This window comes from Alnus glutinosa, chromosome 10, assembly GCF_958979055.1.
Source record: "Alnus glutinosa chromosome 10, dhAlnGlut1.1, whole genome shotgun sequence".
In the NCBI taxonomy this organism is placed as follows: domain Eukaryota; kingdom Viridiplantae; phylum Streptophyta; class Magnoliopsida; order Fagales; family Betulaceae; genus Alnus; species Alnus glutinosa.
Genome location: NC_084895.1, coordinates 26739426 through 26767155, shown reverse-complemented (window position 1 = coordinate 26767155; position 27730 = coordinate 26739426). Strand labels below are relative to the sequence as shown.

Below are 27730 nucleotides of genomic sequence, written 5' to 3'. Positions count from 1 at the left end.
CGCAAACGAAGTTACAACTAGAAGAAGACCGCCGCCCAGAAGACACCCCACCAAACATCAACTGCCAAAAGTCACCAAATGCCACCGACCCACGGTAAAAGGAACGGAGCGTAGCTCTCATGCGCGACTTAGAATGACAATAAAACTTGGCACGTGAGAGCTACGCGCCGAACACTAACCATCTTTCCGGTTGTAAAAAAACAGCAGCAAGACCATAAGACCTCAGCGACTGAAGCTGAGGGGCGCATGTCGATCAGAAGACAGTAGAGTAATATAGATCTGGCCTCGCGACATGCTTAAAACGTTGAAGAACGGCCAACGCTGCCACCGACGGCACTAGTAGAGCACCACTCCTCCTTCAGCAGCTCCATAGGTGTTTTCCTGTCATAAACAACGAAAAACAAATAAAAACAAAACCTTCAAAATTCAAAAGGACAAGAAGGAGCGCTACCACCACCGAATCTAAACCGGGGGGACAAAACCACCACTCAACCCTAACGGTTGGGGGACTTCTAGCCTACACTGGAGAACCAGGGAGGAAACAAAACCTCTTAGCCCAACAAGACTAAGAGGAAGAAAACAACAACCGGGAGGGAGGCATGAAGCCTCCCCCCGACGAAAAAGACTAACGATGAAAGAGACTTTTCTTAGAGAGAGAAGCTCTGTTTTTTTAGAGAAAAGTTGAAGTTGAATATTAAGCGAATTTGTTCGTTTGTTATTCTTTGTGCTTGACCTTGAGGATATTGAAGATAATGAAAAAAAAAAGAAAAAAAGAAAATGAACTTTATTAAGTCGAGACTAATTCGATATATTTCATAATTGTCAATAAGCAAAAATAACTAAAACAAAGCTCTTTGAGCATTCACATCCAATTTGGTAAATGTTTTTTTTAAAAAAAAAAATAAAAAAAATAAAAAAATTAATTATTTTTATTTTAACTATTCACCCTCAATATCCCATTTCAATATCCCATTTACATGAGAAACTTTTTCTTTTATTTAAATATTTCAAAAATAAAGTTGTGAGAAGCCTTTTTCTTAATAATTACTTTGAGTTTAAAAAGTTAATGTAATTTTTTCTAGGCTGATTTTTTTTTTTCATTTTTTATCTCACATCATTTTTTATTTATTTATTATTATTCAAATAAAAAAAACCCTCAACAAAACAATTTTTTTTTTTTTCATTAAAAAAAAAAAAAAAATCAATCACGCCGACGAGCTTTTCTTCAAGGGCAGGGTGTTGCCCTTCAAGGACAATTACAACAACCAAATGCAGAGGACCATGCACCACTCTCAGTGACGAACTTCTTGTTGATGACGACGAAGAACGCGTTTCGCTGAGGCCGTCCAAGGGACCGACACGGTGGAAGGGCCTTCTGGGTCTGAAGAAAATCCACATTGGGTCCAAGAAAGCTGACAAGGGCGAATCCTCTGTTGATAGTAAAAGGTCTGATTTCGTTCGTGAGGAGGCCCATGTTAGCAAAGACATCGCCGGTGAGAGAAATGACACTTCAATTATTTTGCTTTTTATTCTTTCATTTTTACTGTTTTATATTATTTATTTTTGGGTTTGTCTCATTTCGTGTCCGGTTTGGCTGTTTGGTGTACAAAAATGTTTGCAGTTGTACATCTGTCTCATGTTTTTTTTTTTTTTTTTATCAATTTTATTAGTAATTTTCCCCTTGTTCAATGGTGTTGTGTTCGGAATTTTCCCCTTGTTCAATGGTGTTGTGTTCGGAACAGGATCAGCCACAAAGAAATATTGCTAGAAATTCCTTGAGCAGAGCAGAGGAAAGCAGGAGTTGGGAAAACAATGTCATCAATCTCTCTACCTCTAGACATGCTGGAGGAAATACTCTCGAGGTTGCCACCAAAATCGCTGCTCCGATTCAGGTGTGTCTCGAAGACCTGGCTTGCTCTGATCGGAAACCATGATTCCAAACTCCTCAAGGACTCTATTCTCACCACCCGAAACCCCACTCATCCTCTTCCTCGCATCCTCGTCAAAGCCGCAGACAAATCGAACGCCGAAAAGATTGTGTTCTATTCCCTCTCTTACGACACCCTCGACTGTGTGTCTCACATCCAGATGATTCTCCCTCCAGTACCCTATAATTTCATAAAACCAAAGCGTTACCTCGAGCTTGTCGCTTCCTCTAATGGGCTACTATGCCTTTACGATTTCCAAATCAATGTCGTCTGTCTCTGGAACCCCACCACATCATATGTAGGATTCAAGGTTATCCCGCTCATGGATCGCCACTGTCTTGGGTTCGGCTTCGACCCCAATTCCGGCGACTTCAAGGTGGTTAATTGTCGTTACGTTAAGAACGAATCTGGCATGAAAGCGCTGATAGCGGAAGTCTACAGTATGAGCCGTGGTTCTTGGATAGTATCAAATTCTATTAATGCTATGTAACCATTCACAAAATTAGATAGAAAAATGACGGAAAATCGAGAAAAAATTAAAAAATTAATGTTGAAAATAAAAAATGAGTGACTATTTTTAAATCGCGATCGGACTCAATAATTTATTATATATTTACACTTTTAAAAGTGAATTTTAAAGGCGAAAAAAAAAAAAGGCGTAGAAGGAAAGAAAGAGGTCGGCCCAATATCAGTCGTATATACCCAAAATTCTAATCCTGAAGCCCACTAGGCTCCCTTCTTGAACCACTCGTTCCTCTTCTTCACCCACAAAATCCCCAAATCAACAAGCACACACAAACCCTAACACCTTAACCCTCAAAAATCCTCCAAAAACCCATCAAATTAGCCAAAACCAAGACCGACCCAGAAATGGTGTGCATACGCAAGGCCACCATAGATGACCTTTTGGCCATGCAGACCTGCAATCTCTTCTGCCTGCCAGAGAACTACCAGATGAAGTACTACCTCTACCACATCCTCTCATGGCCTCAGCTGCTCTACGTGGCTGAGGACTACAATGGCCGGATCGTCGGATACGTTTTGGCCAAGATGGAGGAAGAGAGCAACGAGTGTCACGGCCACATCACGTCCTTGGCTGTGCTGAGGACGCACCGAAAGCTCGGCTTGGCCACGAAGCTCATGAGCGCTGCGCAGAACGCGATGGAGCAGGTGTTTGGGGCGGAGTATGTGTCGCTGCACGTGAGGAAAAGCAATAGGGCGGCGTTTAATCTGTACACGGAGACTTTGGGGTACAAGATTCATGATGTGGAGGCGAAGTACTATGCGGATGGGGAGGATGCGTATGATATGAGGAAGCAGTTGAAGGGGAAGCATGGACATGGACATGGTCACGGTCATCATGAGCATGGGCATGCGCATGGTCATGGTCACGGTCACGGTCATGGACATGGACATGGACATGGGCATCATCATGAGCACGGTGGTGGGTGTTGTTCTGGGGGGGAGGGGAAGGTTATTGGGAAGAAAGAGGCGAAGGCTATGTGATGGTGGTGAGACAGAAAGGTAAAGGTAAAGCTTTTTGATGAATTCGGGATTTGTGGAAGTTGGTGTTATTGGGTTTTTCTTCTTCTATCTTTTTGTTTTCTGGGTTTTGAGGAATAATGGACGATATGACTAAATTTACTATGATGGCATGGATGTGTAATGCTATGTGCACTCTATTGTGTAGGTTGTACTGGTTTCTATTGCCAAGTTACATCGTTTTAGAATTTTTGGTATTTCTACTTGAAATCTATTGTACCCGAGAGGGTTATGGTGGTAGAGAGAGTTAAAGCTTTCTGATAATTAGTCATTTGACGTTGGATGGTTGTGTCTTATTATCTAGAATCACGGTTGTGCATTGCTGAGAGTTGCATTTATTTCAATTTGAATCTCTTCTGGTTGGTACATCGAGGATTTTTGCATCAAATTCTTGGATTTTTGGAGTAGAAAATTGTATTATGGTGCTCCCAAAGCACAATCTTTGGGGATTTTACCATGTGAAACGTTTGAAAATTTTCTGGTTTGTTAGAGAGACATGTCTTGTAATTGGAGGAATCTTGAGAACAGAACTTGATTCTGAAACAGCCTGGGTTGTTGATCTGCTGTTTTCCTTGCTTTTCTGGGATGCTTTGTTAGGAGTTTTTGTATGATATCATGGAAGTTATATGAGTATGGTCCTCGTTGCCTACAAAAATTAAACTGAAGAAAGAAGCAACCAAAAGGTTGTGGGTTTATTTGTGATTTTTTGTTGAAAATGGTTTCCTTGTTTTTTCCTTCTGGATCATGAATGAATACAAACTTGTACCAGAATTAAAGCAAAGTGGTGATCAAGCTAAATTTGGTTTGAATTAATGAAATTACAGTTTAACTAGTTTATTTTTATATTGGTAGGTTACTCGTGCACCAGAAGCGTCTTAAACCCATGATCTCACACTCCACCCAACTCTTAGGAGAGGAAAAAATGCTGAATTTTTTGATGCGGAAGTTTCAGCAAGTTATATGTTTGTGGGCTAGTATAGTTGGTATGCTCTACTCGTCTCTGTTGGTTACCAATTACCATGCACTTAATAATGCTGTGGTCTTGAGAGATTCATATGTACTTATGTAGTGCTTGGAAGAGCATGTTAATGAAAACTCCAGTCTGTTTGATGATGTCGTCCAATATATGTCTGATTGTTGAACCAAGTAGTGAGTTAAAATTAAAGATAATGATAATTGTGAGGAACAAAACTTGGTGTGGAAGGTTCAAGAAACCTGGGAAGAGAGCTTTGAATCAAAGTGTTGCTAACTTGCTGTAGCATGATATAGTAGAGCTTTAAAATTCTGTCTGATAATCATTGAAATATAGGATATTTTTGGAGGATGATGACAGTGGGTGTTGATCAGGAAGTTTCCTGTAATGGTGTATCATGAAGGTGTCTTTTATAGGGGTTTATAGGGTTTTTGTAAAAGCTTAATGGTATGGATGTTACTTGGAATAGGATTGGTCGTTCTAGTAAAGATTACCAGAACAGGAATTGTTTTTGCCACTTACCCATTACCCGACACAGTGGATAATTTTGTCATTTTTTTTTCTTCTTATCCTTATTTTAATTTAAAGTGTTCTTAATTTTGTCAATCTTTTGATCTTTTTTCAGTTGTCTTGTATATATGTGTACCTCTACTTTTCTGTCAGCAAACATGAGGTGCAAAGATGGATAGCTTTGTAGGTGCATCCATGGGCATGTCAAATGTGTGCAGTTTTCAAAATGTATATAATGTTCCTTGTTGATGTCGTTCTTAGTTCCTACTTATTTAAGTTTTGTTGTAACACCCTTGTCCCATGGGAAAATGAGGAGTAGTCCACATAGAGTGTGTAGTTTATAAGAGATGCTTATACGTGCTAAGTCTCACATTGCCTAATTAATAGGTGCAACTGGGCTTTATAAAGAATATAGAAAAATTTCAAATTGACTAGTCTTTTTGTAGTGAAAGCTCAGATCTTCATCATAATTTAGGATGTGTTAGTTAACGTGTTTTGCGGGTATTTTATTTTTTATTTGAAAACGTGTTTGTTAATATTTTTATTTAAAAAGTAGAGAATAAAAGACAGAAAAAGAGTACTTCGACAAATGAAGCCGTAGATCGTCCATTATCAATGAGATTAACAATATGCAACCATTTTTAATGGTCTCTTTTTCTTTGTATGTCTCTAGATAAGCTATTATGAGCAATTTTTATGTCTTAAATGCATTCTCAACAAGGTTATGGATTGTAGGATTGTATCCAAACCACGCTTTATTGGAATCAACATTGAGTAGTAACTACTTAGTACTTACAATACCAATATCTCATAAATATTTTATTATGCCGACATAGCAAGGTGTAGTAGCCCTTAAATATGCCCTTGTTAAAAAAATATTTAATGGTTACTAAACTGTGACACGTCAACATAGTACACTTCCCATGAGACGTGGGAGGTGTTTTGTGTCAAGTACAAGCTAGAGCTTGGAAGTAGGGGTATACAGGCGGGCGGTTACTAATCGCATAATTTCCTACGGCGAGACGATTAGCAGTTTTAAGAATAGATGAAGGCGGTTAATAACAACTAACTGCATACCCTTACATATATTATATATATATATATAAAATAATAAAAATAATACTATACAAAAAAACATCGTTTTGGTGCGTTAGATATATGAGTTTTTATTTTGACTTTAATGAAATTGATCTTTATTCATAAAATAATAATTATAATATTGAGTTTTGTTACATTTTGAAACCTTCTAATTATTTAAAAAATACTCAAAATCATCTAAAATAGGCCACAAGAAGAGGCTCAATGAAAGTTCAAAACACTAAAATAGGTCCAAAAAGCTCATTTATAAAAAACGGTTATATGATACATTGGTGTACAAGCGGTTATAACCGGTGGTTATTGGCTAAAACCGCTAACCGCCTAGCGGTTATTTTTATTTTACCAACCGCAACCGCTAACCGCCTAGGCGGAGGCGGTTATTTTTATAACCGCCGGTTAGCGGTTATAACCGGCGGTTTGAAACCGCTTTTGAATTCCGGTTTTGGGCCGGGTTTAGACCGGTTTTGAGCCGGATTAAAATCAGTTTTGAGCTATTTTTACACCAGTTTTGGGCCATTTTTTGTATAGATTTTAATTTTTTTCAAGAAAAAAATTTAATACTTTTTGGGCCTTTTGTCCTTTGTTACAAAATTAACAAATCTAAATACAAAAATACAAATCCAAAACACAAACATAACCAAATTCAAATCTAATTTTTCAAATCCAAATAACCAAATTCAAAACCAAAAAATTACTATCAAAACATTACAATCAAATTAATCAATAACCCTTTGATTTGATACTAACATTCTTCTAGATATTAGATCAAGTCCAAGGATGCTTCGTTCCATGATTGAGCGTCATCTATAAAAGAAGAAGCTTTAGTTAATTGAAAAGTAACTAAGTAAGTTCAGTTTGGAGAAAATTCCATAAAAATGAAAGTATCAGTATGCTAGATGTGGATCTGCTCCACCTTAAGCAGCCCATGTTTCTATTACCACACATCAGAATAGAAATGGGTTGCACTGAGGCCGAAGAGATATATGAGAAAACAAAACTTCTTAAATAGATGGGTGTAACGAAGATCAACAGAAGCAACAAAATCAAGCTTGATAGCGCTGAATATTTTAAATTTTGCAAGATCTACTATAACATGAGGATCAAATCTGAAGAGAAAAAATTGCCAATCAACCAAGGAAAAGGAAACTAAGATTCCCAGCTTCTCAATTTAACTTTGGAGAGAATAAATAACAAATCAAACAAGTAAGGACTAAGTGAATTCTGTATATGTGCCTTCATAACATAAGAAATCTGAAACTTAATACAAACAGAGAAATATAGATAGAAAACGCTTCAGATCTTACAGATCTGATCATCCAAGCAAAGAGATTCACTAGCATTTAATTACTGTACAAGTAGAGCATACAAATACAGAATACAATAACCTCTAATATATCTATATACAGTTTTTTTTTTATCATTAAATTAAATCTACGAATATATTCACTACAAAAGGAAAAAGGAGTATCTACCAAAACTGAGAGAAAAACAGATCTGAAGAGAAAATATTGGCAATCCACAAATATGCACCAAAAAAAAAAAAAAAAGGAATAAAGCATAACAAACAAAAGCGAAGAATCAAGCTTGCTCTTCAAATAAATAATTAAGAAATCACTCAGGAAAAAAAAAAAAAAAAAAAAAAAAAAAAAAAAAAAAAAAAAAAAAAAACGAGAGAAGTCCAATTTATGCATATCCACAAACTGACCTCTAAAAGCACCCATCACATCTTTACCCAATCGAAAATCAAACTATCAAAGCATCCAATCAAAACACAACTGATTCCATGCATTTCAAACAACCACAAATCATATACACGAACCGGTGGAGAAACTTACAGTGTAGTGGCGGCGGAGACGAGATGGGCAGAGAGGAGACGAGACGAGATGGGCAAAGACGAGAGGGCGTCGGTGACAAAAATGAAATGGGAATTGGGAAACCTAAACCTAAAAGATTTGAGATGGTTTATATATATTATCAAAACGGCGTCGTTTTGGGCATTCAGCAATGCCCAAAACGACGCCCCTCTAGGCTCTCAAGTCAGTTTTTTTTTTTTTTTTATATTTTTTTTTTTATTTTTAATATATATATATATATATATATATATAAGAGGTTAGTGGTTATTTATAACCGCTTTTAAAAGCGGTTAGCGGTTATAACCGCTCCGTTTGAACACCCCTATACAATTATGAGTTTCAATCACCTCTAGTCGGCAATTATTTTAAAATGGATAACCACCTAAGGTAGAGCGGTTGCAGTTATAAAAAATTGATAACCGCTTAAGGTGGCTACAGTTAGCAGTTAAAGACAATAACTGCTAACCACAACCACTTGTATACCCTTACTTAAATGTTTGGTTTGTCCTATAGGTAGAATAAGATTTGCACCACTGTACATGGTGCAAGCTAAGTCATCTGGATAGAGAGAAGTGGAGTATTTTGTTACTTGTTTAGCAACCTTGCTTCGGATGGAGTACTGTGAAAAAATGATTTGATTATAAGAGTGCATTGGCCTTATGATTTCATAGGCCAAATGCGCGTTTTTAAATAAGATGGCAAAAAGTGTCATTTAAGACTGTATTTAAAAAGGATAATTGTAGATATGAAAAAATTCACATTTTCATGCAACATTCAATGCCAATGATGTGCATTTTTTAAAATATATAATTTTAAATAATGAACTGTAATTTTATCAAATATCTAATTATATTTTTGAAATATTTAAACAACTTTTTTTTTTTTTTACACCGCTAAACCAAACTAATACTACTCATTCTCTTTTGTTCTTTAGCTTTTCTCTTGACGTGTAAAGAAATTGCAATTAAACGTTTCTTTTTTGAGTTGGCTACTTTCTGCCTCTTGGAAAGTACAAGCATTTGAGAGTTTTATTGTGAAATAATGAAAACCTAGTGTCACTAATTTTCAAAATTATTGGGCCAATCTTTGATATGTTTGAGTGTGGTGGTTGAAGAAATTGGATAGCATTAACTCATCTCATGTGAGAGTTTGTCCAAACTTATCTGTTTGGGTTGTTCGAATAACACTTGTTCACTTTATTCAAACTGTCCAAACATCTAATTTAACTTTTTTGGGTTATACTAACACTGGCATGAGCTGCTGGGACTAAGGTAGGCTCTCACTGTCCTAATGAGCTCATATTTCCAAAATTTTACCTCAAGTTCATGTGTTCTCATTGAATTTTTCAAGTGGCATTGATTTCATATGGGATTTCTGGAATCAATTAGAAAAGCAGAGAAAACTCTTAAAGAAGTCTTATTAATTGAATTGAATGTTTGGTTCAAGTAGAATGGCAGATTCTACCCTAATGGGTAGCTAGACGACTTCAAACCCCATTTGTTAGAATAGTTGTTTTTTTTTTTTTTTTTATAATTTTTTTTATAAGTATTTGTTAGAATAGTTGACCATATATCAAAGCGAAGATTTAATACAAGAACTTGCTGGAACGGGCCGACGAGGTATAGATAGATATGAATCATACAATGTCAGTGGAGCTTAAGAAATAATCTTAAAAAAATAAAAGATAGCGTGTAAGAGAAGGAGATGAAAGTCTCCTCTTTATTTAGCGTCCGCTGTTTTTTATAATTAGTTTATCATAACCACCCGGCATGTGGCATGCCCTTATTAGGATCCTGGTTGACTTCCACCAAATAATGCATAACAAATAACATCAGGATAATTACTTTTGCATTAATTGCATCCTTCCAACCTATCTACATCTGAATGGGCCATTGTAGTTTCTTATTATTTGAGTTTCTTATTATTTTATTTTATTTTGAGTTTGTTAATCCTACCATTTTGCAGGCAGAGTACATTTAGACAAAATCGTAAAAAGTATATCGTTTAAGAGTATGTTTGAAAACGTTTTAAAAATAAAAAACAAAAATCACTTTTTAAAAAAATTGTAAGTAAAGGGTGCATTTTAATAAACATGTGTAAGACTAACTGCGATTTTACTAAACGTAAACTGTATTTTTTTTTTTAAATAACGTATTTATTTCATACGAAACGTTTTCAACGGCTAAATTAAATAATTAAAACATATGATACACGTCCTATCCATCTCACCATGTTGACACATAAATCATTCAATATACAGAAAGTGTGTTATTATTTTAGGTAGGAATTTACTTGCTCTTAAAGTTTCCCTGTCTGCTGTTTGGTCTACTCCTTATTTGCATAGTTATGGTAGGGTTGGCAGGCAGGAAGTTATGGAGATACAGAAATTATATGAACCACTTGCCACGTGGTGATAGAAGTGAAGAAAGTCTTTTGTTTCTTAAATGTTGCTTGGAATAAAGAATAATTTGAAAGTATAATGCCCAAGTTGATGGCTGTCATATTTCAAACATGAGTCCCTCTTGACGTTTGTTTAAAGGTTTAAACAACTTGAAAATTTGCTAAAGTCCATTCACGTGGTTTGACTGCACTCAAAGTCCGGTTTGGGAGTGATCAAACTACCCCATTTTTTTATAGGGGTTGATAATTCACCCTAGAAGCTAATTTTAAGGGTGGTCACACTAGCTACTATCCTATCACCCTTAAGGGTGGTTTGATTGCCTCTTTCTCTGGTTTTACGGGTAGTTAAACAACTCTTATTTCCTTAAGGATGGTTCGACCGCCCATAGCGATCGGTTTTGGAGGTGGCCGACCACCTCGTAATTTAAGGGTGGTTCAGCCGCCCTCAACAGCTATTATAAGGGTGGATGACCACATCCAAGACCACCCCATAACCTAGAAGTGGTGGAATCGGTCCTAATTGGTTGGTTTTGGGGGTGACCGAACCAGACCACCTCTAAACCAACAAAAAAAAAATTCCCCTTTTTGTTTTTATTTTTGTAATTTTTTATTTGATGATAAATTTATAATTTCATAAAGAATTTATGGAAGAAAAAGATAGCCGAAAATTGTACGAATGGATCATTTTATAGACATAAATTAGCTATAAATCAGTCTAATAAAGTGATGCGTGTCCATTAGTATGTGAGAAGCACATAATTTTTTTATAGCATTTGCTTTTCATATGTTTTTTTAATAGCATTAATAAGAAATCATCGTTTTGTTACAAAGGCATACCACAAAGATTTATATGTTCATCTTGAAACCACATGGATTTATATTATTACTAGGTTAAACTCCAAAGACAAATTTAACAATTTTTCCTGAAGTCTTTATGCCAATGAAAAGTGATTTTCTTGGTAGGATTCTAGCAAAAATAGACATATTAAGAATGGTTTATACATACCAAAAAAGAAAATTCCAGCTTGTGCATTGCTAATGAAGATTATAATTAACCTTATCAATTAAGTTAAGTATGCCACACTTGAAAATGATTAGTGAAAAGAAATGGCTTTTAGATGTGTTATGGATAAAGTAATTGAGAAAAGATTAGATTGTACCCTACAAGCAAAAGATCTACCAACAAAGAGAGCCTCAGATTGTGTTTTTAAAGGGAAACTTCATTGCATCTATGGATATAATTAATTATATAATATATTTAAATCACTTTTTAAGCATGTTTTTCACCTAAAGTGCAACACTATATATAAATCTCATAAAGTGGTGTTACTATTTAATCAAAGGGTCTTTTTGAGCTCCTTTTCAGAAGTCCTAAAGCAAAAGAGGGCAATTAGGAAAGAGTCTTATGAATCATATACCTTTGACTTGATTGACAAGCACTAAGGGTGCGTTTGGGTATTGAATTTTGAGAATTAGAATTGAATTCTAATTCTATTTACAAATATCGAGGTAAGAAATTGTGTTTGGGTGTTGAATTTTGAGATTGAAAAATATTATATTTTAATGGTAAGAAATGATTGATAGTTTAAAAAGTTGTGTATAATAATTGGTATTTTAAAAAGTTGTGTGAAATAATAATTTAAATAATAATAATTTATTATATATTGATTATTTAATTAAAAATAAATAAATAATTTTTTTAAAAAAAAATAATTGAAATCAAAATTAAAAATTTAAAAAAAAAAAAAAAAAAGAACCAAGGGTGGCTGCCGGTTGGCAGCCACCCCTTTGGGGGTGTCCGCGCGCCACCCCCAGAGGAGGTTGGGGGTGGCCGCACGGCCACCCCCAGTGGTCGGGGGAGGCCGCGCGGCCACCCCCAAGGGTCGGGGGTGGCCGTGCGGCCACCCCCAGTACTCGGGGGAGGCCGCGCGGCCTCCCCCAAGCGTCCCTTGGGGGTGGCCGCGCGGCCACCCCCAGTACTCAAGGGAGGCCGCGCGGCCTTCCCCAAGGGTCGGGGGTGGCCGCGCGGCCACCCCCAGTACTCGGGGGAGGCCGCGCGGCCTCCCACAAGGGTCAGGGGTGGCCGCGCGGCCACCCCCAGTACTCGGGGGAGGCCGCGCGGCCTCCCCCAAGGGGGTGGCTGCCAGCCGGCAGCCACCCCTCTATCTTTTTTTTTTTTTAATTTCTTTTTTTTTTTAATTTAAATTATTAATATTAATTTCTTTTATTTTATATTGATTTAAATTATTAATATTAATATTTTGTTAGTCAACTTTTTCTGCGCTGGGTCCCACCAGGAATCTCAAAATTCGGGTCAAAATCCGGGTTTTTGGGCGGGTGGGTGGGTTTTAGAAAAAAACCTGGATTGAATAATTATTGTATTCTGTTCCCAAACAGTTAAAAGCTTTTTTGTTCCTTACAATATGCAATTTATATGCATAGGAAAAAAAATGGGAAACTTTCATACGAAGAAATGTGTAATATTATTATAATTATTAGGTGAGATTAAGATATATAAGTGATTTTATGAAGTTTTAATTGTAACTTAAGTAATTTTTTTGAAATAATAGCAAAAATATAATTAATGTTTTTTTTGAGTCGTTTCAAAAAATGAACTCAATAGCAAAATCCCTTAATGTTTTGGGTGTTAACCCCCTAAGCAAAACCTTTGTGCTCTCGCACCCTAAACTCCAAAATAACACAACAAATTTATAATCCAAATCTAAAATCAAGTTACAATTTGGTATTAACACCATCTAATGAAACATATTGACCATTGATAGAACACCAAATAAGTTAAAAGACTCATGAATCTTAATTAAAAACGAATAAAACAAATAACACAATTTACTTTATTTAATTTTCTATATATATATTTTTTTTTTTTATGAATAATGGTATTCACTAAACTGCTATTATATGCTATACGACTGCCATACAATTTGATCACGTTACAGAAAAAAATTAATCAATAAATCAATACTTATAAAAGAAAAAAAGAATATCAATGGCTAATTTTCATTATTGCATTATCTCAATAATATATCATTCGTATAATAATTTGCTAAATAATATTATTCTTTTATTGTTTGTAACGTTACACCTTCATGAATGATCACCATCACTATCCCCATCACCATCTTCCCATATTACAAAACCATTAAAGTGAAAACTCTCTTGTCTTGTTATATGAAATATCAAATTACCAATGCAGGAGAAAAATATTCTTCGAGTTGGAAGTCAAGGATGCAAGAAAAATAAAAAAAAATAACATGATTGGATAGACTGAAAGAGACGGGACTGTTATGAATTTAATAATTTGATTAATATTTAAATATGCAATTTTTATAGTCAGATAATGATTTAAAAAAAAAAGAAAAAAGAAAAAAAAAAGAGTAATTAGATTCTCAAAAAACCAAAAAAAAAAAAAAAAAAAAAAAAAGGGACTTAATTCGTTAAGGGCACTTTAAGAAAAACCAGAAGGTGCTGATTAATTCTTTGATAAAGTCATCTAGTAAATAAAAATTAAAAGCTCAAGTTTACAATAAACTCATTCATAAAAATAAAAAAATAAAAACTAGGCTTCCATATAAACCTAGAATCTATTGTCGCCTTCATGACGTTGATAAATTGAGAACTAGGATAAAAATAAAAAATAAAGAAAAAACAAAAATAAAAGTAGGCACCCAATTTAGTCCATTCTAGACTTTGAGACCTAATATCCATCAAGTAATTTCTGAACCCCACAACCAAACAAAATTAGGATGATAGATCCCCCTATAATTAGATTGTTCGAATTGCGTGCAAGTCAATCGAGACCGCAAAGCCCATTGCCACGGGTAGGCCAACGTGTGGGACCCACTTATTTGGGCCAAGGAGGCCACGCTGTCTCCTTTGTAGGTTATACATCCAATTGTAAGAGATCCTGATCCCAATTGAATAATTATTTATTTATTTGTAGCAAACCTATATTTAAAACCCGGATAAAGATTTATGCACAACTCATAAGATCGTTACAAGATCAGATGAAGTTTAACGAATAAATAAATGGATGATGGGTTTTACTAGGAAAGATAAAAGAGTAATAAAATAATGATGGGACTATTTTGCATTGGAATATCCAAAAAGTATATGCATATACAAAGACATGACCAAAAGGCACTTTGTTTTGTAGCCTGCCTGTTCATTGGAATCTCAGGTGGGCTCTCCACTTTCCTTCCAATACCAAAACATCCAATAATGGTTGAACTTTCGCATTCAAATCATTGTCATGGCCACCACCACCTCAACCATTGTGTATCATTTAGCTTGAGTTCAGTTGGGTTGGTTTCAAGTCTCAACCCCAGTTGAGGGTAATCAAAGTATGGTACATCTTGATAGCATGACCAAAATGATGCCCACATAATTTGCATACCTTAAGCTGAGCCCGGGCTACGTTGTTGCTGCAAACTGGCGGGGGACTCGGGGTGTAGGCACAACCACATCGCGGCCGGACTTAAACATGTTGAGACGATCTTTTATCAAATTATCGAACAGCCTGTTCTCGGGATTCTCCGCGTAGCAAACGTAATAACAACTCACACAGGCGTACGGTACTGCCATGGCAATCCTGGTCTGGTACATCATTAACAATAATTGATTAGGTTAAGCTAATAACAATTAAATAATGACCAAGTTGGTCACATGATTTGAATGTACAGAGAACGAATCAAATAAAGTATGATTGGTCAATGAAGGCTACCTACCATGAGGTATCCAATGAAGAAAGCAAGGAGAGAAATGGTGGCTGTGAAACTTTGGTGCACTCTGGCTGTCCAAGCAGCCACAACTATGACACAGATAGAGCCGCTACAGACTCCCGTCAGGAAGCAAATTGAGCTGGTTATGTCAGAGTCAACAATAGGTTCCATTTCTTGCCTCTCAAAGAGCTCCCAAGTGTCTTGTGAGGCCTTCACGAAACCTTTTCCATATGATGATATCTGTAGATATGGTTGAAAAGATAGGTAAATAACATCTCTCAGACCTAAACAATAGACCAAAAAATGCAGTTTGTGAATGTTAAATTACCACTTATTTCAAAAGCTTAAGCTGATAGGAAATGGTAAATTTAATCATTTAATTTTTTTTCAGACGGACTGCATTGACGATAATGATTCAGCATTTGTAAAACAACCACAATAAAATATTGTGAGTTGAAAACGATGACTTGCAAAGACAAAAGCATATCATTGTTCTTCTAGAATTAATCCAGGAGGAGTAAAAAACTTGAGAACCATTCAACACTACGCAATCTTGAGAATGACCCATGAGATATTATTTCCTAACTAAATCAACACAGACTATTCTGATAAAAGGAAAGTTCAACTCAAAATGAAATTCTCAAGCTTTTTGTTAGAATAAGGAACCATCAAATACCTCTAAATCAGTGATCAATTAGAGAAACTACTTTTAATTGCGATGCGTAATTATAATTATTATTTTTCCTTCAAGTAGAGCTTTTTTCTTTTACTGGTGAACTATCTACCACAAATTAAAAGTAGTCTTTGATTCATTTTTCCTCTACTTATACTACATAAAGGGCACTAAAGTGAAGAAAATTCACAAGCACAATGATTTTCAGTAACAATACCTGCACAAAGGCCCAGCCATTTCCATATCTGAAGATGGACTCCATGACTCTGAGACAGCAATGTGCACAAGAAAACATGAACTCATCTTCTCCCTCGAGCAAATTTAAACCCCGAGCAACAATTCTCAGGGCCTCAATTGATGGCACAAAGACGGAGCCTAGACAAGCACTTCCAAGATTCCGAGTCAAGGCTCTTTGGAAGCAGTACTGAGTATTACATTGCATTCCCCTGAGATAATACAGAGCAATGACCCTACTTACAGTTAAATTAGCAATGTTTCTCATTACTTCAGCAGTCCAAGCCAAGCTCAAAACCAATGCAATTAAGATCAATGGGGGAAAGTAAAAATTCAAGGCTCCAACCACAGCTAAAATCCACAGGGACATCCACAAGAATCCAACCCCAAGCATCCAATAAATAGGTTGATTCAAATCAGGGAACTTTGAAACGGGTTCAAGCGACTTCATCAAGACCTTACAGCAAAACCCGATTCGCCGTGTGACCCAACAAGCGTATAATCCAATGCCTATTGCGAAGGCAATAAAACAGACTCCGACACCATCGGTGGGAGGCTTTTGGAAGCAAATAAGGAGAATTCCGGCAGATAGCGTCATGAGAAAAGAGCTCCATAGTATAAAATGAATCATGATTGTTGGCCATTCCCTGAGAGCCTTTTGCCATGTAAATGCAAGAGTAATGCTTAAAAGAGATGCAGCTTCAACTTGCGGCAGATAATGCGTTAAAACATTTTTCTCTTTTCTTTGGACAGATGTTGATGCTCCTCCAATCAACCCTTGAATTCCCTTGAATATAAGAAAACAAACTAGCGCAACAGCCACAACCGTGTGCAGAAGGAACACAACCATAGATATTCTATTGGTGTATGCTCTTGAATTCAGTGTCGTCAGCGACGACTGCTTTGCAAAGAGAAAGAGAAACCCAGAAAATCTCAAATAATTAACTTGAAAAATTATCAGAAATTTAACGTACATATTCTTTAGTTATACATACTTAAGAGAGACAGCCAAAAAGATTCAAAATTTTAATTTGTGTCTTATGAAACTGACTTCTGATTTCACCCATCAAAAATAAAATAGTAATTCTGAGATAATTGACTAGAAAAAACGTTCAAAATTCTGACTTTTTGCAGTCTATGAAACAAAAATTACAAATTTCAGATACAGCTATGGCTTGAAAAATACAAACGAAAAATTTAGAACAAAATCGTGCGTCTTTTAGGAGCACGCTGGCAAATTTCACACATGAAACTTGAAAAGGCATCAGATTCAAAATATTTTTGTGCAAATTTATGATAACTTACTTGTGGGGTTGGTGTTTGTGTTGGTGTAGAGCGAGGCTGAGCACGATGAACAGGAGCAGGATGAGCAGGATGAGCAGGATGAGCAGGCTGAGAAGGACGAGCAGGACGAGCAGGACGAACAGGCTGAGGAGGAGAGGGAGTTCCAACTCTAGTGGCACTGTTAATGACAAGCCTCAAAGGGTTTGAGGGATTCAGCCTCTGCATCCTTGAAACATGAAAATCTCCATGGCCATCGCTCCCAATCACCTGCTCTTGAAAACCCACCTCACCTTTCTCCACATCCTTCGCTTCCTCCTCTTCTTTCTTCTCATTCTCAACTCTCTCTTCACCCCCATCACTCTCTTTCTCCTCCGCCTAACACCACCGCCACACACCAACATTTCAAACTCTTCGCAAATACAAACAACACCCACAAAAAAAAAAAAAAAAAAAAAAAAGAGAGAGAGAGAAGAAAAAGAAAAGTAAAAGAAACTGATGTATGTATCTTACAGGCTCTGTAGCACCCATCAATGGCGGCTGCGGCTGAGGTGGTGGTGTCTGAAACGTTATGTTCTGTGGACCGTGGTGGATGCTGTTGCTGTTTTTCCTCCTTGTTCAGAGATAATCTTTCCTATTTGATATGCTGTTTTTTTAACTCAACTTTCACACCTTACCTCAGAGTATCAGAACACGTGTGACGCCATTGATGGATGAAACACAAACGTGCCAGAAACTACAGCAAGTTTCCCACACGCACCAATTGGAGGGGGTCATTGAATAAATGTATGTATAGTATTTATCCGATATGGGACTGAGCACGTGAAAACTTTATGTAAATTATAGTATTATACTGGCCCACTGTATATTTCGTTTCAGGTGCGTGGTATGGTCAGAATTGGACGGCCGAGATTCTAGATGATGACTATGATGGCTGGTGTTTCAAACTAGATTTAACTCCACCTTGACCGTTACGTGGATGTTACATGATAATTAATAAGTTGATTAACTTCCAACTTAATTATTATTATCTCTTAAGCTCGCCGTTTTTTAATCTTATTTTAGTTCAATCTCTTCATAAAATTTTCAACGTAATCCATGCTAATTAGTTTGTGCATAATTGTTTTTGCTAGACTAACCGTTTCTACTTACCAAAATGAAAGCATTTTTGTGTCGCCTTTGCCTTCGATTGTTGTCGTCGATATTAGTGTTTAAGAAATACTATACACAATATTTTTATTTTATTTTTATCTCAGTATACTGATGTGACATAATGTAATAACTCTTTAATCCGTCCTTATTAAGAAATAAAAAATTTCAATAACTGTTATACTCAGTGGCGGACCTACATAGGAGCAGTGGGACCTGACCCCCCCCCAGGCCCAAAATTTTCCTTCCCCAAAAAAAATATATATCCGTAATAATAATAATTTTATTATTATTATTATTTCAATTTGGCTCCCCCAAGGCTGGGTTCGCCACTGATTATACTCTGTCACGACAAGCTCAGTAGCATAGTGAGATAAAAATAAAATACAAGTATGGTGTATAGCATTACTTCTAGTGTTATTCACCCCTTAGAATGTATTTTTTTCTTTTCTTTTCTTTTTGTTTAGTGTTGGACTATTTGCTAAAAATAAAAGTTGAAAGTATTTGGTTTTATGACCTAATTGATCATTTCTATTTCACTTGAAAATGGAAAGTAACCATTTTATAGTTTAAGTTTTGTTTTATTTTATCTGAAAGTGTCATTTAAATAATATGTCAATATATATACCATTAAAATTTGTAAAATCTAATCTACTTGAGTAAAGAATCTTTTGAATTGAAGTGTGTGTTGAAAAAGTTAATAATATATATTACTTCTTAAATAACTAAAATAAATAGCATTTGGAGATGCTCTTGGTAGTACTGAAGGACGTTGTGAGGCCAATGTCATTTATATCCATTCATTGCTTCAATTGGGTGACTCGGGAACAGAAGTAACCTTGGAAACAAAACTCCAAAGCCTCTTTAATTAAATGGTTCACAAATAGCTAATAGTGGTAGGTTACCTTTTAAATTACTGGTTTACATGTTATGAGTTCATTGGGGGAAGATTATCGGCTCTGGTAAAGGATATTCCCGGTAACTTTTCATTTGTCGAGCGTTAGGTGACATTTAATGTTAATTGCCCTTGTGATGGAGGAGAAGGGTGCTCTCTCACACCTTCTCCGCCGTGAGTTACCTAAAAAATCTACCGACACGACATATGGTTTGTTTCCTTTTTAGGTAAAAGGAAAAATTGGCTACTACCTGATCTATTAAAATCTTCGTGCAGATGTCGAAATAAGGTTGAATTTTAAGTGTATTGTAACCATTTATGTAACTCATTTTTAGTTTATTTAGATTTTTTATTATTATTTATTTAGTGCAATCTTACTTATAAAAGATAGAAAAGGAGAAACAAATGAAAATGACTTCTGATTCTAAAATTTGATTATATTTTTGATACCTCAATCATGGAATTTTATTCTATATAAACATGTTCTATATATATATATATATATATATATATATATATATATATATATATATATATATATATATATATATATATATATATATATATTGATTGAGTAAAGTTACTTAGCTGGCTTCCTAAAAACTATATTTAGAATACATTCTTATTGTTTTCTTGGGTATAGAATAATACAAATACTAGAAACCATTAGAATCTTGGCCAAAGAAAAAATTGAATAAAGTAGACGATTGTGGGCTTTGTTTGGCAAACCCCACTCATCTTCTTTAAAAAAAGTCTATATTTGATTAGCGAGATTTTGACTTTAATCCTCAAGTTTTCAATTTAAACAATTAAGTTCTTAAGCGTTCCTCTGGTTTTAAATAGTTTATTTTGTCAACCTACTGTATAATTAATTAACAGTATGTCACATCAATTAATTTCACGTACTTCTCACTTAAAACATTATGTGCTAATTTTATGTGTCACATGGCACAGTTACTTTAAATTATAAATATACTCTAAATAAAAATTCATTTTTTTTTAAAAGAAAAAAAAAATGAGGTGATTGACCACCCTTGGGTTATGATCTTTTTTAATTTAAAATAATTGTATCACATAGCGTATACATCTGACATATAACATATCAAACTAGAAGAGAGGGATATTCAGAACTTGATTTTTTTTATTTTTTTATTTTTTTGGGAAAATGAAGGGGCATTGAAATTTTTTTCCGATTACTTCTTATTTTGAAAAACTCGCCAGAGAACTAGAGAAGACGCTCCCCACTGGGCAGTTCTCTTAACGGCGTCAAACAACTATAGGTTTAATTTTCTTCTGAGTTTAAAACGTTACCGGTTGAGTTAATAAAATTTTAATACAATTATAGTCCTTCATCAAATTACAGCCCTTGTGTTGTACTCAAATTAGAGTAATCTAACATTAATTGATTAGCCTAATATAACACGGCGTTAATTAATTAATATGTGGGTTGCGAGGAAAATCTACATAAAAATTAGAGAAAAACTTAAAAAAAAAAATTAAATTAAATTAAATTAAATTGCATAATAAAGACTGAAATTGACTTAGAATGTTGGTCCCCTCTAGGAAGGTCCCAAACATGGAAACAGCTTGGGAATTAGAGGTTTACTTATGGGCATTAAATTTGGTCATGTGCTACTGTTACAGTCCTCGTGTGGCGTGAGAAGAGGGTGACAACAGATGGGTGGGCCTCAACCGTCAGATAGGATGACTCGGATCCACCTCATCTTGTCTGACGTACCTGTCCGTTTATCATTTCTCTTTATCGTATTCGGCAAAAGGTTATGAAGAGGACATCCTCACGGTCGGACGCGTGGGCTATCCCTCTGCGCCCTTCATTTCAAATCTTCCTTTCACTACCAAGTTTAAGAAAGCCTAATTTTCATCTCTCACAACTATCTCGTATCTCATAATTTTGTGTCAATTCCAACCTATCTTTAATTTATTTTTTATTTTTTCAAATAAAAATTGATTTAGGATAGGTCAGAATGCCAAATCAACATTTCAAATAGTTGTAAAATAGAAATATAATTTTGAGATAATTTTGATGTTTTGTAAGTTTTTTATTTTTATTATAATTGGGAGATTCAAACTGATACTTCCTCTTCGTGAGATGTAGTCCTCAACTGATTGAGATCATAACGCTCATCTTATAGTTATAAATATAGCAGTGCTCAAATTTATTTAAAACAAGCTTAGTTCAACGCCAATTAAAGAAATAATCGATGAAGATGAGGCGCGGATTATGGTGACATGTGGGTGAGTCAAAGTCCACCGAAAGAGAAAATAAATGTGTAATGCTAAAGGTACATCTTTTATTAAGAGATAGATATTAAGATGATGTAGAACTTATTCATTAGTACTCGTAACATTTATTTTTATTAATTGTTTTGATTATATCCAATGAATAAACTCCACATCATCTTAGAGTGCATTTGAGATTGCGATCTCGTAAACAAAAAATACAATTTTAAACCAAATCGCAAAAAATGAACCGTTTGAAAATTGAGTTTTTAAAAAATTGCTATTTGAAAATACAAAAAACTGCTTTTTCAAATCGTAGGTAAGATGATTTTTTTTAAAAACACAAAATTTTAAAAGCTAATTTACAATTTTAAAGGCTAAACTACGATTTTACTAAACGTTTAATTGTCTTTTTAAAAATCACATTTTCAAATCACACATTTTTAAATCGCTATTTTTGAAATCACAAACCCAAACAAACCCTTCGTATACATCCCTTAGTAAAAAATTTAATACCTCTATCATTACTCAAAATAAATTGATGAGAGAAGACGCCAAGACGGTGTCTGGATGTGAACAAGAAAGTACTTCGGTACTTCCCACTTTTTCCTTTTCATCAAACAATGGGAGGTTTGAGGTTTCAATTGGCAAGTCCATTGTGCATTAGCTAATGGTCATTATAGCAGAAAATGCACTCAGATTTCACAATCCGAGCATGTAAACTGCTTAGATTTCATTTCCTTAACGATTTCAATCACAAGATATCGATCAATCTCAAAAACTGCAAGACCTCTGCATTTCTAACAAATTCAGTCCACGAAGCTAAACAAGCTAAAAATATTATATCACCAAGGCATTCCTCTTATGATACAAGCAACATGAACAGCGGAATGAAAAATGATATTGCAACATGAGGGCTGATTAACATCACCTTTCAAGACAATCTATCACTCTTTTTTTTTTTTTTTTGATAAGTAAGACAATCTATCATTTTTTTTTTTTTTTGTTAAGTAAGACAATCTATCACTCTTTACATCCATAATCTACTATTTCTTCTCACCAGCAGTCGACTCTGGCGATGGCTTGACAATACTTAGTTGGCCACCTTCCTTGTTAGCAGCAGTGGCTGCTTTCACCTCATTGCAGTGATTAATGAACTTGCTAAGCTCCTGGTTCAATCAAATCAAAAAGGAAACCTTCATCACCGATTTAAGTAAATAAATTCTTAGGTATTTATGAAAAATAAACAGAAAAAAAACATATTCTGAAGGCTCCATTGCTGAAGACACAACTTCGGCGTTCAAAAGTGCAGTTTATGCAATGACATGAAGGGCAGCAAAACCCATGTTCAGAGAATTTAACAAAAAAGAGTAATGTTATGAAAATGAAATTCTATGCGGATCAGATATTAATATTAGAATATACAATATGGTAGGATATTTTCCTTGTGTTAGAATATATGTTATGATTTGATACTTACCTTATAGGATAATTACTTTTTAGAGGATTGATTGTAATTGATGGTAATCAAATCAAATTTGATTACCATATTTATTTTTATTTTCACCTCTATGGTTGTAATATTTTCTATTAAGCATGATGAAATAATGAGAATGTATGCAGAAAATTAATTTCAAACCTTGTGTTTGAAAATGTTTAGATTCTTTTTAATGAATCTAAAGGGTCTAGGTTCCCTCAAAACCTAACAAATTATCTCGTTATGTGTTTGTGAAATCATTCACATAACAATCTTGTGGTGCACCTAAAACCCAAACACGGCATTGAATGAATTTTAGATTATTACCGACGGTGACTTGTCCTAATTGACCAATTATATAAAGGAATTGAATAAGAAGACGTTAAACTGAATAAGTTGTCTGAATACCCATTTGTCATATTAAGTAGATGGAATCACCAACATGGTGATGATCATTATGAATCAATAAACACAATTCAAATGGCTGATGCCGCTAAGTTTTCTCAAAGATAAAAACAACAGGGTACTTGAGTACTTGATACCCAAAAGACTAGCAGCATTAGAAGAATGACAAGACAGGCACGGCATGATTACTGTTCCAACCACTTGCCTAGAAATAAAAGTTAAACAAGCTAAGAAGTGCAAAAAGACAAACAGAGGTAAAATCAACTACGAATTCAATCTACTCCAAGCTCCACAAAACAGAGAGCTTCTGCATACCAATAAAGAATATCCTTGTTTTTTTTTTGTTCTTTTCTTTTCTTTTTTAATATAAGCTTCCCCTCAAATCCCCTAAAAGTTGAAGAATACACCCTTGTACCATGCTTGCAGAAATAAACAAGAGAAACAATGCATCTCCATCACATCTTATACCCAAGAAGAATATCTTTATCTCCATCACAAGCCATTAGGAATCTGCCAACAGCAAAAGGACCACTTTCAGCCCACAACCCAGACCATCCTAGATTACCTCACAAAAACTACCCATTAACACCACTGTCTTCAGGACCTAAAGATAAAGAGAAAATTGGCATTCCTTTCAAATCCTGCCTCAAAATACAACTCTGCCATTACTACCACGAGATGTTAACTATTTGCATTTCAGACCTTCACTAAAATGATGAAAACGAAACAATACCACTCCAGGATCCTCATCACTGTTGAAAAAAGAAAAACACCAAACATAATCCACTCATTAAACAGCCTCCTAACTTGCCTAACAGCTTCTAATGGAAGCAAAATTCAAAAAACCTAACACCAAGTCAAGACTATAACATTCACGGCTCAGAATAATACCTCAAGAAACTTATATAGTCTATTCCTTTAAGTGAAGAAAATTGAAAACTTCCTCGTACTTTATTCATAACATTCATCTCAAGAGCTTTTTTTTTTTTTTTTTTTGATAAGTCATCTTAAGATAAACTTTTCCCATTAGTACTTTCACGTCACAGAACCCATTAACCTATACCACAACATACCTAAAGTAACACGGAAAAGCAAAGAAAACAAAAAATTAAGGTAAGGGGAAAATTATGGGAATGTGAGACCGAAATGGGACATACCCGATCAGCATCCATCTCCTTGGTCATTTTTGACGGCTTCACATTTCTCTTCCCTGCCAAAACCCAAAAAAAAAAAAAAAAAAAAAAAAAAAAAAACGGCAATTACAAGAATTTTCAAGTGACAAACACACACACATACACACGCAGAGAGAGATGGGTACCTTTGCGGGTTTGAGGGAGTTTGCCATGGCGGTTTGGCGGGATTGATTTCTTCTTCTGTTGGCCTTTGAATAGCTTTGCTTTCTGCGTCATCTCTCTCTCTCTCTCTCTCTCCTGATTCTGTGTTGTGGGTTTTTGCTAGGGTTAGGGTTTATTTCGATGCAGGGAATGGGCCCGAATTCGGCCCATTATAAAGAAAATGGACTGAGGTCAAGGTTTTTTCTAGACCCAGACCATGAATTGGCCCCAACGCTCTTGAAAGACCAAACTTGCCTTTGTTGGTCCCACTCGTTTGTTTCTAAGCTTTGGGCTTCATTTGGTTCTTAATTTTTGATAATAATAATTAGAAAAATAAATAATTATTATCAAAAATTAAGAAGTGTGGAATAGAATAGTTATTTCTTAATTGGTAACAAAAGATAATCAGAATAGAATCAAAATTATTAAAAAAAAATCCCACATGACATTTTTTTTTTCTTTAAGAAAAAAGTATTTAATTATTGCGGGTGGCCAACCACCCCCAAATTCATCAAGGGTGATGCATGCCCTAATTGGCCTAACCATCCAACGGGCCTGACCTCGACCAAAAATATAAGGAGCATATCCACTTACTAATCCCAGGGAACATCTTACACTAATTATTTGAAATAAAAAAAATAAAATAAAATAAAAAAATTTGCAATTATATGTTTATAATGCATGCATGCAAAAGATAGAAAAGAAACTGGAATGAAAGTCAATTTGGAACAACAAGATTGTTAAATTAACACTTATTCCAAAAGTTTTAAACTTATAAAAAATTATTAATTTAATTAATATTCTAACACTCTTCCTCGAGCGTGTATGTAGAGAAGAGTGTTCGAGTGATTGGCTGACATCTTGTGGTTTTTGCTTCCTCTAATAAATTTACACCAGTCTATCTGATTGGAATGGCTCTAATTAGCAATCATATCTTCTGTTGTAAGGCTCTTCAGATAAACGAACTCTTTTTGTTTCCTCTACCTTGAGCGCATTGATATTTATAGCTGTGATTCGCTGAAGCACTTTGCAGTAGGCCAGCTACCCCCACAACTCTAAAGCGGCTAGAGATATGGTATTGTGAGAATATGCTGCTTTTGCTTGACGAGCATGATACCAACAGTTGCAGTCGCAACACATATCTTCTTAAGTACTTGAGCATTATGGGTTGTCCATCCCTTAAATCCTTAACATCAAGCGGAGAATTACCTGCAACACTTACATCCCTCAGCATTAGAGATTGTGGAGAGCGAAGAGCTTCCATCACAACTCTTCTCTTGAATGCATTGAGATATCTACTTGTAGAAACCTTAAATCCTTGCCTATGGGCATACACGCCCTCAACCATTTAAATCTTTTTTATGTCTGCGAATGTCCAAGTCTTGTTTACTTCCCGGACAGAGGGTTGCTCCCTGGTAACCTCAGAAAGCTGTGGATTTCTGATTGTGAGAAAATGCAGACCCTTCCCAACTACATACACAACATCACCTCTCTTCAAGAATTGCAGATTTGGAAATGTCCAGGCATTGTATCCTTTCCGGAAGAAGGCTTTCCCTCCAACCTAACATCACTTGAAATCTGGGATTGCAACATCACTGAGGCCTTGCTTGAGTGGGGTTTACACAAGCTTACCTCTCTCAAAGAACTTGAAATAATGGTGGATGTCCGCATCGGGTGTCCTTTCCAGAGATGATGTTGCCTGCCTCTCTAACCAACCTCACCATCAGAAACTTTCCAAATTTGAAATACCTGTCTTCCAAAGGCTTTCATTTCCTAACCTCTCTTGAAACACTGAGTATCAATGACTCTGAAAATCTCACCTTCTTTCTTGAGGATGGCTTTCCTCCCTCACTCCAAGAGCTTTATATTAAAAAGTGTCCTATGCTGAAAGAACTCTTCCAGAAAGATCATGGATGAGAGTGGTTCAAGATAGCACACATCCCTTTGGTTGAGATTGATGACAGGTTCATCTATGACCCAAACGAGGAGAATCAGTGAAAGGCTCCCCTTCTCCCATTTTATCCTAGTTTTACTTAAATGAAAGAGAAGTTTCAAGAAATATATCCAAAGGTCAAATTATTTCCCCCTCAGTTCTTTTGCTTTAGTCTCTTCTTCAATTTCCATCATGGGAAACTCGGGGCTTCCTCCTGGAAGTGGCAAAACTGCATCCCAAGAAGAGGTTCCTCTCTAAAGCAAGTAATTAGAGGTTCTATTATTTTTTTCACATTTTTTGAAATGTTAGTAAACTGATATGTGTATTTGATTTTGTATTCTTTGTGTCTTGATACTCTCAAGAAATTAACTGAACAAGCAGCAATCATGTTTTTCAGGAGGCCTCTGGACTATTAGCAGGAGCAGGATAATCAGGCCCACCAGGAACATGCTTGATTAGTAATCCTCATCCTACATAAATTTTGCTTTTAATCTCTAGAAGTTAAATGAATGATATGTAACTGAATTTTGATCCTTTGATAATGTTGGCATCTGCACAGTGATCTTAAGCCATCTTATGGACAGTTTATGATGGCTATCATATTCAATAAGTTGATTGATAATATTTATTTTGCTATATCTAATTTTTTCTTTCTTTTTTTGGCAGTTTATAATGGCTATCATCAAACAATTTTGCAGTATTTTTTTTATTTTTTATTTTTTATTTTTAAAACAAAGAAGAACAACTTCATTGCTAACTGCTCAAAAAAATACAAATCATAATCCCAATAACAGGGATCTAGGGATGAAACTCTTTCTCCCTAAGAATCAAACTGGAAATACAATCTGGGACTACTTCCATCCAACAGAAATTTAACTTACGCACTATTGCGGTCTTTGCCAACACATGAGCAACTTCATTTAACTCTCTCGGAGCATGAACAAAGGAAACAAACCGCAAGCTTTTTGATTCCAATATAACACTTTTCGTGAACTGACCAGCCTTGGAAAAATAAGGAGGAGGGGAGTTGATATCAAAAATTACCTGAGAAGCATCCCTTTCAAA

The 27730-nt window shown here is 35.4% G+C and overlaps 4 protein-coding genes and 1 long non-coding RNA gene across 7 annotated transcripts; 3 read left to right on the top strand and 2 right to left on the bottom strand.

Annotated features, from left to right (window-relative positions):
• The first annotated feature begins 1277 nt into the window (after positions 1–1277).
• On the top strand, positions 1278–4661 carry LOC133880105 (uncharacterized). The gene is made up of 2 exons (XR_009902188.1): positions 1278–1493; positions 4323–4661. It is a non-coding gene; the product is annotated as an uncharacterized LOC133880105 (long non-coding RNA).
• Positions 1666–2464, top strand: LOC133880104 (putative F-box protein At1g32420). The gene has a single exon (XM_062318985.1). It carries the CDS (start codon positions 1813–1815, stop codon positions 2416–2418), a length of 606 nt encoding a protein of 201 aa, XP_062174969.1. The 5' UTR covers positions 1666–1812; the 3' UTR covers positions 2419–2464.
• On the top strand, positions 2679–3673 carry LOC133880103 (N-terminal acetyltransferase A complex catalytic subunit NAA10). Its single transcript, XM_062318984.1, has one exon. It carries the CDS (start codon positions 2799–2801, stop codon positions 3432–3434), a length of 636 nt encoding a protein of 211 aa, XP_062174968.1. The 5' UTR covers positions 2679–2798; the 3' UTR covers positions 3435–3673.
• A 9725-nt stretch (positions 4662–14386) lies between the features above and the next one.
• LOC133879932 (protein PNS1) lies at positions 14387–17957 on the bottom strand. Of its 2 annotated transcripts, none has more exons than XM_062318752.1 (5): positions 17745–17957; positions 17256–17609; positions 15934–16851; positions 15050–15283; positions 14387–14918 (listed from the first exon to the last, which is right to left on the bottom strand). In XM_062318752.1, exons 1-5 carry the CDS (start codon positions 17760–17762, stop codon positions 14736–14738), a joined length of 1707 nt encoding a protein of 568 aa, XP_062174736.1. In that variant the 5' UTR covers positions 17763–17957; the 3' UTR covers positions 14387–14735. The 2 variants fall into 2 exon arrangements, with proteins under 2 accessions (XP_062174736.1, XP_062174737.1); XM_062318753.1 differs by having other exon boundaries at positions 15934–16848; positions 17745–17954.
• Positions 17958–22286: 4329 nt separating this feature from the next.
• LOC133880338 (uncharacterized) lies at positions 22287–24874 on the bottom strand. 2 transcript variants are annotated; one of them, XM_062319292.1, is made up of 4 exons: positions 24717–24874; positions 24556–24608; positions 22549–22685; positions 22287–22472 (listed from the first exon to the last, which is right to left on the bottom strand). In XM_062319292.1, exons 1-3 carry the CDS (start codon positions 24805–24807, stop codon positions 22563–22565), a joined length of 267 nt encoding a protein of 88 aa, XP_062175276.1. In that variant the 5' UTR covers positions 24808–24874; the 3' UTR covers positions 22287–22472; positions 22549–22562. The 2 variants fall into 2 exon arrangements, with proteins under 2 accessions (XP_062175276.1, XP_062175275.1); XM_062319291.1 differs by having other exon boundaries at positions 22287–22685.
• Between the last annotated feature and the right edge of the window lie 2856 nt (positions 24875–27730).

Excerpts from the sequence above, each read along its gene's own strand:
- LOC133880103 (XM_062318984.1), top strand. The coding sequence starts at position 2,799 with ATGGTGTGCATACGCAAGGCCACCATAGATGACCTTTTGGCCATGCAG.
- LOC133880104 (XM_062318985.1), top strand. The coding sequence starts at position 1,813 with ATGTCATCAATCTCTCTACCTCTAGACATGCTGGAGGAAATACTCTCG.
- LOC133880338 (XM_062319291.1), bottom strand. The coding sequence starts at position 24,807 with ATGACGCAGAAAGCAAAGCTATTCAAAGGCCAACAGAAGAAGAAATCA. Across the intron at positions 24,609-24,716 it reads ACTCCCTCAAACCCGCAAAG|GGAAGAGAAATGTGAAGCCG; the intron begins GTACCCATCTCT and ends GGGTTTTGGCAG. Across the intron at positions 22,686-24,555 it reads AGGAGATGGATGCTGATCGG|GAGCTTAGCAAGTTCATTAA; the intron begins GTATGTCCCATT and ends TGATTGAACCAG.
- LOC133879932 (XM_062318752.1), bottom strand. Across the intron at positions 16,852-17,255 it reads CACAAACACCAACCCCACAA|CAGTCGTCGCTGACGACACT; the intron begins GTAAGTTATCAT and ends CTCTTTGCAAAG. Across the intron at positions 14,919-15,049 it reads TCTTCATTGGATACCTCATG|ACCAGGATTGCCATGGCAGT; the intron begins GTAGGTAGCCTT and ends ATGATGTACCAG.